General features: G+C 37.0%; 1 protein-coding gene across 4 annotated transcripts in view; it reads left to right on the forward strand.

The window, feature by feature from the left end:
• The window catches only part of TTN (titin), a 272,102-nt gene that overhangs the window by 117,971 nt on the left and 137,959 nt on the right, over window positions 1–16,172 (forward strand). For 2 of the 4 annotated variants that reach the window (XM_068969318.1, XM_068969319.1), the window contains 26 exons: window positions 404–517; window positions 2,295–2,375; window positions 2,566–2,634; window positions 2,867–2,950; window positions 3,112–3,195; window positions 3,770–3,853; window positions 4,076–4,159; window positions 4,907–4,987; window positions 5,280–5,495; window positions 6,425–6,502; window positions 6,709–6,783; window positions 6,990–7,082; window positions 7,847–7,924; window positions 8,120–8,269; window positions 8,479–8,562; window positions 8,935–9,012; window positions 9,526–9,651; window positions 9,907–9,990; window positions 10,447–10,530; window positions 10,725–11,066; window positions 12,566–12,640; window positions 13,390–13,464; window positions 14,107–14,199; window positions 14,792–14,869; window positions 15,825–15,893; window positions 16,047–16,136. The exons of the other annotated variants lie outside the window; for them this stretch is intronic. In XM_068969318.1, coding sequence (XP_068825419.1) covers window positions 404–517; window positions 2,295–2,375; window positions 2,566–2,634; window positions 2,867–2,950; window positions 3,112–3,195; window positions 3,770–3,853; window positions 4,076–4,159; window positions 4,907–4,987; window positions 5,280–5,495; window positions 6,425–6,502; window positions 6,709–6,783; window positions 6,990–7,082; window positions 7,847–7,924; window positions 8,120–8,269; window positions 8,479–8,562; window positions 8,935–9,012; window positions 9,526–9,651; window positions 9,907–9,990; window positions 10,447–10,530; window positions 10,725–11,066; window positions 12,566–12,640; window positions 13,390–13,464; window positions 14,107–14,199; window positions 14,792–14,869; window positions 15,825–15,893; window positions 16,047–16,136 — 2,649 coding nt within the window. The remainder of the gene's footprint in view (window positions 1–403; window positions 518–2,294; window positions 2,376–2,565; window positions 2,635–2,866; window positions 2,951–3,111; window positions 3,196–3,769; window positions 3,854–4,075; window positions 4,160–4,906; window positions 4,988–5,279; window positions 5,496–6,424; window positions 6,503–6,708; window positions 6,784–6,989; window positions 7,083–7,846; window positions 7,925–8,119; window positions 8,270–8,478; window positions 8,563–8,934; window positions 9,013–9,525; window positions 9,652–9,906; window positions 9,991–10,446; window positions 10,531–10,724; window positions 11,067–12,565; window positions 12,641–13,389; window positions 13,465–14,106; window positions 14,200–14,791; window positions 14,870–15,824; window positions 15,894–16,046; window positions 16,137–16,172) is intronic. 4 annotated transcript variants of the gene reach the window in all.

Consider the following 16,172-nt stretch of genomic DNA (forward strand, 5'->3'; position numbering starts at 1 on the left):
GAGAAATGAGTTTGCGTGTGTTCCCTACGAGTCTTTTCTTCTTGCCGCATCGTTTACTTTAGAAGTTATGCTGAGTATTGTCTGTCTACTGTAGTCTCTGAGACTGAATGTTTTGTGTCTGCATTGGTCCTGAATCTTCTAAGAGAGTGAATGGGATGGTGAATGTGGGATAAACGTGAACGGGGCCACACTTGGGCATAAGTTGAATATTCTTCTTGGTTGTGGGCTCTACCATGCCCTCTTCTGAAACCAGCTCTCTTCCTTGTTGCAATGAGGAAGTCCTATGACGCTCCACCCCTAAGCAGATAGAAGGACATTATCCTCCCGTAGGGAACACATGGCTATTATCCGAACTTCAACGGACTCTTCAGGTGGAATTTAAATTAAATCTCATCTTTTAAAATATCTGCAGAGAAGGGATGGAGTTATTCAGAAGAAGAGGAAAGAATATCCGTGTCAGTTTATAGAGAAGAGGAAAGAGAGGAGGAGGAAGAAGTAGAGGTTACAGAATATGAAGGTAAAAAATGCAAATAAAGCTAGTGGTGACCTGGAGTCTTGATAAGCTGTTTTCCTCCCCAGATTGTGTACTCAGATTAATGAAAGTGATACAAATTCAGCGAACATCTCCTGGCCTTATTTGATGTGTCTTTTGATCAAGCCACAAGATTCAGGAGCATTAATTAAACATCCAGTGTATTTATTGTCCACCCTCTCTTAACTTGGCTATATAGGAGACAGGGCTTCATATTTAACTAAGCAGGTAACTAAAGGTGCAGGTATCTTCATATACAGTTACCCTTTCGGTAGATGGGACTTGGTTTCAGTATGGTGAGCTGAATGTAGTCTAATGTCTAAAACATAGGTAACCCAAAACAGTGTTGATAGCACAACTCAATAATGTAGCCTGACTCACATATTTTAAATGAACAAGGAATTAGATAACCTTGTTGGCCAGGCTTGAGAGTGAAGCCCTGAGCACGTAGGCCTTTCCGGTGTTCCATGTATGGAGAGAGCAATCGTGAAATATCTTTTATTAGATCAGCCTGTTATTCAGATGTTCGCGTGCCTATAATGTTAGTTCTCTATGGTTTAAGGACTGAGCAACAAGCTTTATTTCAAGCTTTTTAGTGAATTAAGACAGCCCTAGGTTTGCTGCTAAAGTTCAGCACTCTGCTAAAGCAGTATATCTGAAAGAACTTTACTATGAAAGTTTTAATGTACCTCTGATTTAAAGATTAATCAGTAAGTTTCTTAATAAATGTACTGTCTTCCTAATGAAGCGGTGAATAGAACTGTACAGTCAGATGCCCTTGAAATATGTGTCCTGACTCTTCCCCACTTGGAAGGAGACACCATGTGAAATCCAGATGTGCAATCTTGATGGAAAGCCTTAGAACAGAGAAGACTTGACTCCCTGGAGGAAGCCCTCCAGTTCTGTTGTGCTTCCTGGGAAAGGCCGAGATGTCAGGCACAAGTCAGGAATCTGATGGATCCCAAGGGTCCTATCCCTTCTAGAAATGTTTGGGAAAGCTTAACATGTACACAAGGAAAGTTCTCATTGCATGAATCTAACTTCAGCCTTTGACAGTATGCATTATAAATTTCTTTTAATACTATAGACTCTAATTAAAAGGAAAGACACTGCAGGATATTCTTATGCTTTCATGAAGTCCAAAAGATTTAAGGAAAAGATAGGTAGCCTGTTAAGTTTACCCCTAATGTTCATAACTAGATCTCTCTATTCTATAATTAACCTTATACACACAGACTCAAAAATCACAGGAAGACTGTTAACCTTGTTCACCATACCTACTCTTGTAAAACTGGGGCAGTGGGGAGTTCTGATTCCAAGTTCTCAGCAGGTTTTCCCTATGTAGTACAGGTCTTTTCTTTCTTATAAACCTACTTACAATTCTTCAAGTATATATTTCTGCCCTGCGCCTTCAAATCTAGTGTCATCGTATTTTTAATACTTGTCTTCAAATTCCTGTGTTCTTGTTAATTTAGCCACTAGAATTGTTCTTATGTCTTGTGCTTGTCCTGTTCTTCCTGTGAATACAAGCATTGTCATCTTTATGATACACTTAAAAATTAAGTTACTGAAACAGTTTCTGTACTCCTTATTAAGGCATATGCTTTGATGAAAGTCTTATTCTTTGGGTATTATAAATGAGAGCAACCAGGGATTTGGCAGGTGTTAAACGTTCACTATTTTACTTATTCTTTGACTTAATAAAGTACAGCTAAATTTGAACACTACAGGCTTATCTTATTTCAAATTGATATCTTTAAAGTGATGGAGGAGCCTGAGGAATACATTGTAGAAGAAGAGGAGCACTTTATTTCTGAGGAAGTGGAAGCTGAACCAGCTGAAGGTAGACCAACTCTTAGATAAACTCTAGCCCCTGTGTGTGTTGGACTTGTCCCATTCTAAATGTTCTCTTATAGCTAATTCATTGCCTGTATTGCAAACGTCAGTAAATGTGTTTAATTTAAAAGTTCCTTAACTTTTTATTAAAAAGAAATCTGGACATTTCTACAAATATATTTTATAATCTTTTCAAGTGCCTGAGAAGAAAATCGTACCCAAACCGAAAATTCCTGCTAAAGTAGAGGAGCCTCCACCAGCTAAAGGTACAATTCTGTCTCAGAGAAATGAGACGCATTTGTCTTCATAGCTGTGATAATGCTTTTAGTTTGAGTAACTGCCTCAGTTTTGCCAACTTACGTGTAAACATTTTAACTGACTGTAGTCATTAATGTTTGTGTAAATGTGTGATCTTTCATAAAGTGAGCTCTTTGCCGCAAAAGAATGGCACTTCTTCTGCAATGCAGACTAATATTCTTAAACCTCATATTTCTAAAGTTCCTGAAGCACCGAAGAAAATTGTGCCAGAAAAGAAAATTCCTGCTGCAGTTCCCAAAAAGGAAAAAGTGCCGCCCGCCAAAGGTATATTGGGTTTTCGTTTATTCTTAAATAATGCCTGTGTTTAAATCTTAAATCGATACATTCTTCAAATTTTTTTGACATTAGCAAGAAATAAGTGTGCCTGTGTTTAGTGTTTTTCACACTTGTGTTGTGTCTGACCGTGTCGTGCAATGTCTTTTAAGTGCCAGAAGAACCAAAGAAACCAGTTCCTGAAAAAAGGGCTCCTCCCAAAGTGGCAAAGATAGAAGAACCTCCTCCCACCAAAGGTAAATGAAGTCCCCCAGCACGGCGACTAGAAACATGTCTTGTCTTTCGTCCTCTCACTGCTGTCCTCTGGTCTCACCTTCTATATGGAGGTTATTGGTGTATGTTGGTCACAAGGATTGATGTATTATTGCCTTGTCTATGGTGGATTATTACTCACTTGTTGTGAAGCTTATTTGTGTGTATCTTGTAAAATTATATTCTAAAATCACATAAGCCTCTGGCAAATATACTTAATATAACTGATGCTGAAGCTGAAACTCCAATACTTTGGCCACCTGATGCGAAGAACTGATGCATTTGAAAAGACCCTGATGCTGGGAAAGATTGAAGGTGGGAGGAGAAGGGAACAACAGAGGATGAGATGGTTGGATGGCATCACTGACTCAATGGACATGAGTTTGAGTAAACTCTGGGAGTTGGTGATGGACAGGGAGGCCTGGCGTCCTGTAGTCCATGGGGTCGCAAACAGTCAGACCTGACTGAGCGACTGAACTGAACTGAATATACTTAATACACTTTTTAAAATTCCACTTTAAGTAATACAACTCCATAATCCTAAAATTATCTTTCAAGTGACTGAGAGGCACATGCAAATTACCCAGGAAGAAAAAGTTCATGTTGCTGTTACTAAAAAAGTGGAGCCTCCAAGACCAAAAGGTACATGGGGTCTTTTGATACCCAGAATGTTCTGCCTACCCTCTTCTCTTTACCAAATACACTAGTTATGGGTGTTGGTTTTTTGTTGTCATTGTTATCATTGTTTTCTGTTTGAAATCACAAAAATGTCAAGTCTTTTATGTTTGAATTGCTGTTACACAACTACCATTTTGTGGTTTGAATGAGGAAAACAATTCTTTAAAGTGAAATCTGTCTTTAAAGTGCCTGAGGAACCCAAGAGAGCTGTTCCAGAAGAGAAATTTCCAAAACTCAAGCCTAGAAAAGAGGAAGAACCACCAGCAAAAGGTACACCAACTTTTCCAAAAATCAAAATAAGCTTATAAGCATTGAAACTCTCCTAGTGGAACTGAAATCCCTAGACAAAATAATTTATGTATTACAAAGTAATTAATATACATATGCTACTCCATATCATCTCAAAACTAAACATTTCTGATACCAGAAAATGTACTCAAATCTCTCTCTCCTCAAAAAAACAAAAACAAAAAATGAAACCTCACCCACACATGTGTAGATACTTTCCCTTAAAATGGACTTGTCTTTTAATGTTTTTTCGTCTATATACTGATTTCCTTTGCTGAAATGCTTGTTTTGTGTGGCAACGTTGGATGAAATTTAAAAAAAAAAATTAAATCCTCAATCTTCTACATTGTGGTGGTAAGAAGTTATGGAAATACCTCAGAATTAAAATGAAGAAACTATTCATGTAACATAAGTTTCTGTCTAATGGTTGCTTGATATCATTGTTTATGCTGTCCAGTTATCTTTTTTTAGTTCTCTTATAATTACTACTTGATCTTCCTAAAGTTATTCAAAGTCTTTTAATTAAGTAGCTTAGAAAAAAGCATTCATATATATGTTAGACCATGTTTATTTCTTAGGCCATAGAGTTTTCTTACCGCTTAAAGGAAACATTTAAACAAGGAACATGGCTATGGTTATCTTTGTCATGGGATTGTGCACATACAAGTTCTCTTAACACGCATTGTTTTGAATCTTGTGATTCACTTTCAATAATTACTCTTTTTAAAGTGACTGAACTCAGGAAAAGAGCTGTTAAAGAAGAAAAGGTATCCATTGAAGTTGCAAAAAGAGAACCTCCGGCTGCTAAAGGTATATTGTGCTTTGACTAAATAATAAAATGAAGCATGGCTATACAGCTCTTGGCCTGTTCGTTTCTAATTTGAGTCTCATCCTTCTGGTTGTTGACTAAAGGCAGGGAATCTAACGTTTGAATCTGTAAATAGCAACTGTACACTCTGTAATATCTTGGCCAGTGAAGGACAGTCAAGGTCTCCTATAACTAGTGCATGAGACCATTACCAGGAAATGAAATCATAGCACATTGTCACTATGGTCCCTATGGGCTTCAAGTAAAATGCTGCTGTTGTCAATATTGTTCCAGAAGTTACTGTAACAGCAGAGAAAGAATGGGCTTACACCAAAGAGGAAGAAACTGTTTCAGTAGAACGGGAAGAAGAATATGAGGAATATGAAGAATATGATTATAAAGAATTTGAGGAATATGAGCCAACAGAAGAATATGACCAGTATGAAGAGTATGAGGAACGGGAATTCGAACATTATGAAGAGTATAGAGAACGTGAAGCGTACGTCACAGGTATGAGCAGAACTCTACACCTGACACCACATTAAATATATGCAAATGACATTAGGACAGGATAAAGTTTTGAATACCCAAAGAAATTTCAAAAGAACTTTGTTTTGTTTGGGAAACTCAGAATTTTCTTTCTTGGATAACTTTTAGGAAAAAAAAATTCTCTATAACCTGTAAAGTTACTGTTAGAGTTTGGTTCTGGGCATAATCTGTTTTCCCTCTCCTTTTTGCTTTTACTGATATCAAACAAATGAAAGTAAATTTCTTTCTCCAAAAGGCTGAGTCTGTCTGCAAATACCCTTGATCGTTCCAATACATGACCAAAAATTTCTGAACTTCTTTCATCCTGAAGCTTGTTATTATCAAACAGGATAGCCTATTGAGAAAACATCCTACCCTTGGAGTTCCCTTCATTAAATATAACAAAGATTCCTTCAAAAATAAAGACAGGGAAGTCCAACACAAACTATTGTGTTTTATCATTGTGCAGATCAAATTTGTAGGAATAAGATTCTGTTGGATTTCAGAATGCATCAATATTATTTCATTTATTCAATTTTTGGTGTTTCATAGCCTAACTTTGAGAATGTTCTATATAGTTTTACAAATAGAATTAAAAACAAATATTATATGGAAAGGAGTTTAACCATGATGTTGTCTACCTCAAGTGAAATGATAATATGTAAAAGAGTCACAGTTACTTAGTTGAAGTAAATTAAATTAGCAAGGAAGAAATAGCGATAAAAGCTTGTTTAAGTCTTTTATACCTTATTCTACCTGAACCTCTAATTCTTACTCACCTCTCAAGGCTATGGCTATGCTGTAGATAAGATATATTATTTTAGTTCTTTGTGTCCATTGAAGAAATATCATTTTTTATGTCCTAACATAAAAATGTCTAACATTAAATACCCTGTATATATTTTTTAAAGAACCCGAGAAGCCCGTCCCAGTAAAGCCTATCCATGAAGAACCAGTTCCCACAAAACCAAAGGCTCCACCAGCTAAAGGTAGAGTCAGAAAAACATTATTAGTGATGAGACCTGTGGTTCTTCCATGTCTGTCCAGCTACAAATCCGTGTTGAAGTGGCAGTGTGCCAATCGTGTGTGTGGGGGGGATCCCTATGTTGCACGTCGTGTTTCTTTATTTTTTTTCTTACTGCTCTTAAAAAGTCTGGATCGGGTTTTTAAATCTGTTAATGTTGATATTTTCAAGTGCCGAAGAAAGTGGTCCCTGAAGCAAAAGCGCCAGTGCTCATTCCTAAGAAACTCAAACCTCCACCTCCCAAAGGTACAGGCAGCAAAATAACTACCAGAAACACCTTCGTCACTTACAGTCTATAAACATGTCTTGCTACCTTGTCTGATGTTCTTTGTTTTTACTGAGTGTATTGTTTGGTGCTGATTCTTACCTTTCTCCATGTTTCATGAATTTTTATTTACATGATATTCATGTGGGTTGGTTTTAATGGTCTTTAATGATTAATATCTTTAAAGCACCTGAAGAAGCAAAGAAAGTTGTTGAGGAAAAAATACACATTTCAGTTACCAAACGTGAAAAAGAGCAGGTGACTGAACCAGCTGCTAAAGGTATACTTTCCTTCCTCAATTGTGGCCTTTTATCATGTCTCTCTTAAAACTTAAGCAGCTATGGTTTGCTTTTTGCCCTCACTGTTTTGTATCTTTTATATTAATTGCTAGATGGATATTGAATAGAAAAATCTATAAATGCAGAATGAAAAGATAATGTTATCTTAAAAGGAAAAGTCATGCAGAATATATCCATAACTCCTTATGCAATGGCTGTCCTAACACACAGCTACAATGAATATAAAATACAATGTTTGGGTTTAAAATCAGTGGCCATTTGGCACATCCCTGACTCATCTAAATTGATGTAATGATATAACAATATATACCACCGTTTAAGATCTGTTTGTTGACCCTAAAGTCATTTTGAAGATTGAAGAAAGAGTTAACTCAGTATCTAACCATTTCCCCCTGCTTTTCACTAAGCAGCTCCTCTGCAGTTTCAGGCAGTATACTTACCCAGGAGTAAATTTAGCTTTTCGGTAAAGGATGTTTCAGACAAGAAGAGATATCAGACACTAAGCACTACTTCACAATCTTGGGGTTACCCCAGACCTCCTTGAGTACTTTTGTATGTTTTTATTCCAGTGAGGTTCAGAATCTGTTCCATGGAAAATATGAAGTTTCTTTAGTCGAACAATCATATATCTACTATAGGAGAAACACTAGCAAAATCATTGTATATCCTTGAAGTACAGTAGAGCAAGCATTAATTGGGTGACCTGTTTCTGAAAATAAAATTTCCTTATACTTACTGTTTCAAGTGCCCATGAAGCCCAAGAGGGTTGTCACAGAAGAAAAAGTACCTGTTCCTAAAAAAGAAGTAACAGCACCTGTTAGAGGTACCTATATGTAACTCTTCTTAATGCGTCGTTTGTCTTTTTTGGTATGAAATTCATGTTCAGTTCTATGTGTAGAGTTCTGTGGGAAAGAGGAAGCCTATTCCTTCTTCTGTTACAAATGGCCATGTTCCTAATGGATCTTCATTTTATCAAGTAATTGGGAAACTATCCAACCTAAAAATAATGTCTTTAAAGTGCCTGAAGTACCTGAAAGAGAAGAACCAGAAGAGATTGCCTTTGAAGAGGAGGGTGTAACCCACATAGAGGAATATTATGAAGAAGGAGAAGAGTACGTTCATGAGGAAGAGGAGCTCATAACTGAAGAAGAAGTGGTACCAGTCAAAGGTAGATTGCATCCCCTACCAAGGGATAAGCAGCAGCATCCTTAGTGTCCAGTTTGGTTAAATTCTGGGGTATATTAGCACCAATGCGCAATTCTGCTTGTTATTAGGAAAAGACACTTACAGGGGCTGAAGCATGATTTCTGCAGTTGCTTTTCACATTTTATATCTTTTTCTGCAACATTTCCAAAATTCTTCATAATATCTCTAAAGTGCCTGAGGTACCAAAGAAACCTGTTCCAGAAGAGAAGAAACCTGTTCCTGTTCCCAAAAAGAAGGAAGCCCCACCAGCAAAAGGTACACCACCACTCATACCATGAGTGTATAAAAAACTTAGTTGCTCGGTCATGTTCAACTCTTGGCAACCCAGTGGACTGTAGCCTGCCAGGCTCCTCTGTCCGTCGAATTCTCCAGGCAAGAATCCTGGAGTGGGTTGCCATTCCTTTCTCCAGGGGATCTTCCTAACCCAGGAATCGAACCCTAGTCTCCCGCATTGCAGGCGGATTCTTTCCCCGCTTAATCTGCATCTAGATAGCCATCTTCTGAGTTCAAAACCTTTGCGTTGTTACTCTCTGTTGTTTGAAACTGTCCTGTCGTCTGTTCACTGTCCTTTGTGTGGATATGTCGTTACTGGTAGCAAGAACTTATCAATAAACAATATCTTTAAAGTGCCTGAGATTCCTAAGAAGCCTGAGGAGAAGGTTCCTGTGCCCATTCCTAAGAAAGAGAAGGCTCCACCAGCTAAAGGTACATCTCTTTGTAATACATCGGTGGAATAATGTAATAATTTACCCATGTAGCATCACTTGGTGAGCCGCATCTGTTCTTACCCCATGATGATATTAACAGTATTAATGCCAAGACAAAGACCCCCCCCCCAGCTGGTAACTGGAGCAGTTTTTTGTGTATTCATCTCTGAATTTTACCATCAAAGCATACTGGTGATTGATGTTTGACTTCCTCCTCTTTAGTGTCAAGTTCTTAGAATAAAATACATTTTTATTGTAATATGAAGATGGGCAAAACCATCATTTACCAGACATTGTGTATTGTCTTTAATAGCAGTCTACATTTATTCAGTGTTCTTTATCTTAATTTTTGTGCATTTCCAGGCCTTTGTTTTGTGGCTATTATAATTATTATTTTCAATCTTCAAGTGAAATTGTTCAAATATCTATGATACTTCAATAGACCAGAAATTACTAAATTCTTACCTATGGGTGAAAAATGTAACACTAACCCTATTTTATGTCTTTAAAGTTCCTGAAGTACCCAAGAAACCTGTGCCAGAGGAGAAAGTGCCAGTGCCAGAGGAGAAAGTGCCAGTACCAGAGGAGAAAGTGCCAGTACCAGTTCCCAAAAAGGTGGAAGCTCCGCCTGCCAAAGGTACATGAACTTGCAATGTCATAAACATTTTTTACACTTCAAATTTTCACGAGTGAATAATTAAACTCTGTGTTACTTGGAGATGCAATGCTTTAGTATTCCTTCATGGAAAAGAAAAGATTTTATTTTAAAAGTAAAATGCTTCCTGAAATAATGTGGTCATACTCTTATGACCTTGTCATAGTCTTTTTGAGACTATGCTTGGATTCAAAATTCTAGGTTGGATCAACTATTTCTCTAATCATTTCTTTAAAGTGCCGGAAGTGCCCAAGAAACCTGTGCCTGAGAAGAAGGTGCCGGTTCCTGCTCCTAAGAAAGTAGAGGCTCCACCAGCAAAAGGTACATCACTTCATCATGTAAAGTCCTTGGGGGGCAAAAAAAAAAAAAACCCTTACATTTACATATGCGTGCATGCATGCTCAGTCACTTTAGGTATGTCCGACTCTTTGCGACCCCATAGACTAAAGCCCGCCAGGCTCCTCTGTTCATGGGGATTCTCCTGGCAAGAATACTGGAGTGGGTTGTCGTGCCCTCCTCCATGGAATCTTCCCAACCCAGAGATCAAACCCAAGTCTCCTGCATTGCAGGCGAATTCTTTACCATGCGCCACTGGGGAAGTCCAACATTTATATATATATATTCGTATATAAATTCTCCCATAACATTATGTGGTTTAAACAATTGTCTGTCTTGTTAGAAATATTTAAGTCAGATATTTCGTTATTCTTTTTTATGTCTATTGCTCTAAGACACGTAAATGAACACATTCTTAAAGAAAAAATAATATCTTTAAAGTGCCAGAGGTGCCCAAAAAGGTCCTCCCAGAAGAAAAGAAGCCAACACCTATTCCGAAAAAAGTGGAGGCTCCCCCACCCAAAGGTACATTAATCTCTAACAAACCCAAAACAAAAAGGCTAACTAACTGGCATTCTACAGCCTCACTAATTATAATGACTTATGTTGGTAACAGTTGATGCTTTTTGACTACAGAATATTAGCTTTTCATGTTGTCCCACTGTTTTAAATATTGTACATAAAAGTGATGCTTGTCCGATTGACAACTATCTTTAAAGTGCCAAAGAAACGTGAGCCAGTTCCAGTTCCAGTTCCTGTAGCTCTGCTCCGGGAAGAGAAAGTTGTACATAAAGAAGAAATTGTTCTTGAAGAGGAATTTCTCCATGAGGAAGAAGAAGTTATCCTTGAGGAAGAAGTTCCGCCAGAGGAAGAGGAAATTTCACCTGAGGAAGAAGTTCCGCTAGAGGAGGAGGAGATTCTTCCAGAGGAAGAGGAAGTTCCTCCTGAAGAAGAGGAAATTCCTCCTGAGGAGGAAGAATTTGTACCTGAGGAAGAAGTGGTACCCGAAAAAGAAGAAGTTCTTCCAGAAATTAAGCCTAAAGTGCCAGTACCTGCACGAGGTATAGCAGCTCTTCTTGAAGTCCTCAGGCCTCTTTTGTGTTGAATTCTGCCTTTCCACCCTGTTGTTCATCTCTAATTTTATCTATGATGCTATACTCTTTATGTTTCCTACCATCTAAATCTTAGAGAACATTCCAGACATGTGTGCTCTTATTATTTTGTGTCTGTCTTATGTGTCTCTGTTTATTGTAAGTAATCTGAATGTCTGTTCAGATTTCATGGCATGGAATGTTATCTCGTTGTTTGTGGTCCTATTCTCACGTGTCTTTTCGTTGCATATCCAGTACTGTACATGTGATTTTTTAATGTTTTAAAATGAATGTTTTAAAGTGCCTGAAGTGCCAAAGAAACCTGTACCAGAGAAGAAAGTCCCTGTTCCAGCTCCTAAAAAAGTGGAACCTCCACCGCCTAAAGGTACACCTCCCCCAAGTACATACACATTCTTTATCCATAGTTTCGCCAGAAAAATGATAGCAGAACTGGGATTTAGAAAACTTTACGTTTATAAACTGGTCACATTAACTGCTGAAAATGTTCAAGAACTCTGATATCCACTTTTCACTGGCTATAAAGCAGTATTCAGGAACAAAGATGAAGAGAAGTGTTAAAATTTCCCCCAAAGTTTTACCCAATTCCCTATAATTTTATTAAACATCATATTTTCCATATAGATATTTTACAAGGCTAAATTATCAATGCCAAAAGCACCTGAAAAATGTGATGTTCCAATCTTCCTAAACATCATCCTTCAATCATTTATATAAAGTGTCTTTAGAGCATCAAGATGAAAAGATAAAAGATTAATACGTTTGTGAAAACACTGATTAATAGCGTATGTCTTCTGAAACATACATATAAATGGTAGCCCAGCAGGTTTTGATTTTAGCCTTGGATATGTATCTTGTGTGTTAGCCTGAGCAAGTCCTTTAGCTGATGTAAGCCTAAAAAGTGAGGAAACTAATATCAGTCCTAGTGGGCTCAGATAGTACTGAGAGGATAAAAGAAAGTATGGTATATAGATGGACTCTATGATTGAATGAATAGTATCCAGATTTATCATATTCAATCAGTGCATAGTATGGGACAATATATATGTATGCCTTAAAGCTCAATATCTTCTGCAAAATTTATGACATTACTATTTAAAATGAGCATGACCTTTCCACTAGGTTAAATAGTCTTATAATCAGCAAAACAGTAAAGCTGGTCCTTTATTGGATTGTAAGAATTTAGAAGTATTTTATAGATAATGATTTAATAAATTTCTAGTGAAATTTAAGTGGATGAAATGATAGCATCTGTCCTCTGGTATTCAAATAGGTTGCTGCTCCCGTCCTCTAAGACACCTAATTCTATCCTTACCTGTGGGCTCCCGACTTACACTACATCCCTGTCCCGAGCGACTGTTGCATGTTAGTTTCTCTCTGTGTGAACTTCTTGTGTTCCCTCTTTTTTGTCCCTTACAATAAAGTCTTATCATTAAATGATGTCTTTAAAGTGCCTGAGGTTAAGAAGAAAGTGCCAGAGAAGAAAGTGATCATTCCCAAGAAAGAGGAGGTTCCTCCTGCCAAAGGTACTGCTCTTCCCAAGCAAATTAGACACTACCATTTCTTTCTTCACCTGTAAATGCCAGAATGGCCCGTTTCCCAGTATTGGTTAACATAACTTACAATATTGTGGTGTCCGTTGTCTCTGTGTTCATGAAACTGAGCTTACAAAATAATATCTTTGAAGTGCCCGAGGTGCCTAAGAAACCTGAACCAGAAAAGAAGGTGCCTCCACCCGGTCTTAAGAAAGCAGCGCCTCCTCCTGCCAAAGGTACATCACTCCCAACAGGGGTGTGTTTGCTGCCCTCCGCTGTGGAACTGTGACGCTCTTCACGTAGGGACGGATGTTCCACATAAGCGTTTGCACTGTGTGCTCTGTTGTGTAGCCATCCCTTGAAACTCTGCTGCACCCGTATTTGTTCTATGTCAGTTCTTCTACTCTGTGTTTGTGTATTTTATGTTGATCTGTCTATGTATGTTGTTTGTAAAAAAATAGAATAAAAATACTAAACTTATATATCTTTAAAGAGCCTGAGATAACTAAGAAACCAGTCCCTGAAGTACCCCCAGCGGTAAAAGATAGAATGGTGTTTATCTTGAACTACCAACCTTTGATTTTTGTCTCGTTAACAATGCTGTGAAACATCAGTGTTTCATCTGGTGCATGTGTATTCTGTTATTAGTTTCTTGTGTTGAAAAATGGGGAACTTGGGTCTTTATGTGCTCCTCCTGGTTCTTGCATTTTAAGTGCCTAAAACAATCAATATCTTTTAAGTTCCTGAGGTGCCTAAGAAGGTGGAAGAAAAACGCATCATTGTCCCTGAAGAAGAGGAAGTTCCACCAGTTGAAGGTAGATGACTTTCTAAGAAAACAGCATTTTCAAAAGCATTGCTATCTTATTTTGTCTAATATTTTCAAGAGGTATATGCATACTTCACTCCAGAAAATAAACATACTCAGAGTCTACAAGAAAATATTCTTTACCTAGTAGAAACTGGATAGGCAAAACAAAACCATTTGAATCTCTTTTCTTACATGTGTGGTTGTTGGTTGTTTGTTTGTTTTACTTTAATGAGGATCTTTGAAGGGAAACTGTTTGCCATGAGAAACTTTTCATCACATGACTTGGTTGGTAATTGTGGGATTAGCTTCTCCAAGGGGAGTTCTTAGTTAAACCTGAGTAACTGGTACAGAAAGTCTGACTTTGACTCCTAAGTGAATGCTTGACTTCAAAAAAATCCACCTCAATTAAAAATAATAATTTAAATTGAATTCTTTCTGAAGTCCTTTCCAGTTATAAAATTCTAGGAAGGGCCTAATGTATTTTGAAGACTCAGTAAGGCTTTTTTCAAGGATGAGTGAGTTTTCACATGTATTTAGAAGGCTGAGTTACCTGTGCTGATCACACAACCTCAGTTTTCAGATGTATCATTTTAGTCTAATATCCAAATGTATTATAAAAATAATTTACAAAGTAATAATCTTTTTAAAGTGTTTGAGGAGCCTGAAGAGCCTATTCCAGAAGAGGAGATCCCAGAGGAACCACCTATCGTAGAGGAGGTTGAGGAGGTGGCGCCACCTAGAGGTACAGCTGATTTTATGGATTGGCCATTCATTCGATATCTTTCCCAGAAGTCATCTAAACCTAATATTCACCAGTATACTTTACTTACATCATATCAATGATAAATTGAAGATTATTTATGATAAGCACCTGAAACTTTGTGTCCCTTTTCTTTACCCAACTTGTTCCACTGCATTTGCAGTACAATTAGAATGAGAGAGAGAATTTTATGTTATTGACACCTTGATTTTTTCTGGTCAGCTGCTATTGTAATACTTTCTCCTAGTTTTCAATCCTTAGTGTTTTTCTTCAGTAGGAAAGTGGGGAAAACCTATTTCTATGGTGTTCGCCCTTGAGAATAATTCTTATGCTTTCGTTGCTAAAGACTATGACAGTCCTTTGCGTAGTTTATGCAAACCTTTGTTTGCTTATAGGATTTCCAAGTAATATTCCTCTCACCTTTAGAGTCAGTACTTCATATGTGTAATTACCATTTAGGTTGCTAATATCTTTTGTAAAATAAATCAATGTTTTGTGTTTGGATTTTTTTTGTTTATGGTAGTTCTGTTTATTGTATGTCATTTTTCAAAACGTCTATTAAATATCTTTTAAGTGCCTGAAGTGGTTAAGAAAGCAGTACCTGAAGCACCTACTCCTGTTCCTAAAAAAGTGGAGGCACCACCAGCTAAAGGTATAGCAGATCCTTTTACTAAAGATAATATCTTTAAATTCTTATCCATCTTCTTTTAAAAAACAAAAGTATCTTCTTTCACTGCGTTCTTAGAGTCATTTAAATAGAGAGCTTATGAAATTAATTAAAAACCTGTAACAATATAATTCATTCGATTGTTTTAACATTTTGGAATGTTAATGAATGATTATATGTATGTATGTGTGTGTGTGTGAATTATTCCAGAAGATTCTTATTTTAAATAGCTGGGAATTTTAATGTTAATAGTACATCTCTCTATACTTAGACACATTACAGGGGATCTTTATTCTCAACATTCCATTCCTAGATTTTATTACATTATATAAGTAGAATTTTCTCATATAATTATTACAGTAATTATATCTGCTGTATTTTTTATGGGGGATATCTATCCTAATACTTAGATAATAATTATTTTAAAGAGCCTAGTGTTCCTTCTGTGATATCTGACCAGAGTATTCAAGGTTATTACAAAGCATCTCTTTCTCTTTGCTTCCTAATTAGGCTAATGCTTCAGTAGCCTCCTAATTGTTTAGGCTATGCTGTCTCTATCACAGTAGATAGCCTCAGCAGACATGATAGTGCCCAGCAGAATGTGACATCTGTATTGAGGCTTAAGTACTTCATGAGGATAACCACTTGAAAAAAAAGCCTTCATGAAATTAAAAATAGTAGAATCGGGCTCAATATTGATAATCCCTGCTATTAAAAACAAAAAGATGGCACAGGTTTCTTGTGGACATACCTTCTAAGGTATGAATAGCACAAATGAGTGAAGATATCTTTATTGCCTATAAAATTTGTGTCCAATTTTACAGTACAGAGTGACTTCTTAAACTTTGATTGTTGTAATATTGATGCTATTTCTGATGTTTCTATTTCACGTTTATCATTGAGTATTGTCAGCTAACTGACATGCCTAATATCTTTAAAGTGCCGAAGAAAGTTCCTGAGGAAAAACCACCAGTTCCTGTTCAGAAAAAAGAGGTCCCTCCAGCTAAAGGTACATCTTTTCTTTTTAACCTCGACTTTCTTATAATCTCTTTTCATTAACAGTTTTATGTTTTGTGTCAACGTGTCTTGATTGTATTTGATGTCTTTTGCTTATGAAAGCTTGCTCTTCACAGTCTTAAATATTAAAACTATGTCTTTAAAGTGCCCGAAGTGCCAAAGAAAGTCCCAGAAAAGAAAATCCCAGAAAAGAAAGTCCCTGTGCCTAAAAAAGAAGCTGTTCCCGCAGCTAAAGGTACTTTGGGGCAGATCTTTGATGCTTTTATATTGT

The sequence above is a fragment of the Capricornis sumatraensis genome, chromosome 3 (genome assembly GCF_032405125.1).
Source record: "Capricornis sumatraensis isolate serow.1 chromosome 3, serow.2, whole genome shotgun sequence".
Lineage (NCBI taxonomy): Eukaryota > Metazoa > Chordata > Mammalia > Artiodactyla > Bovidae > Capricornis > Capricornis sumatraensis.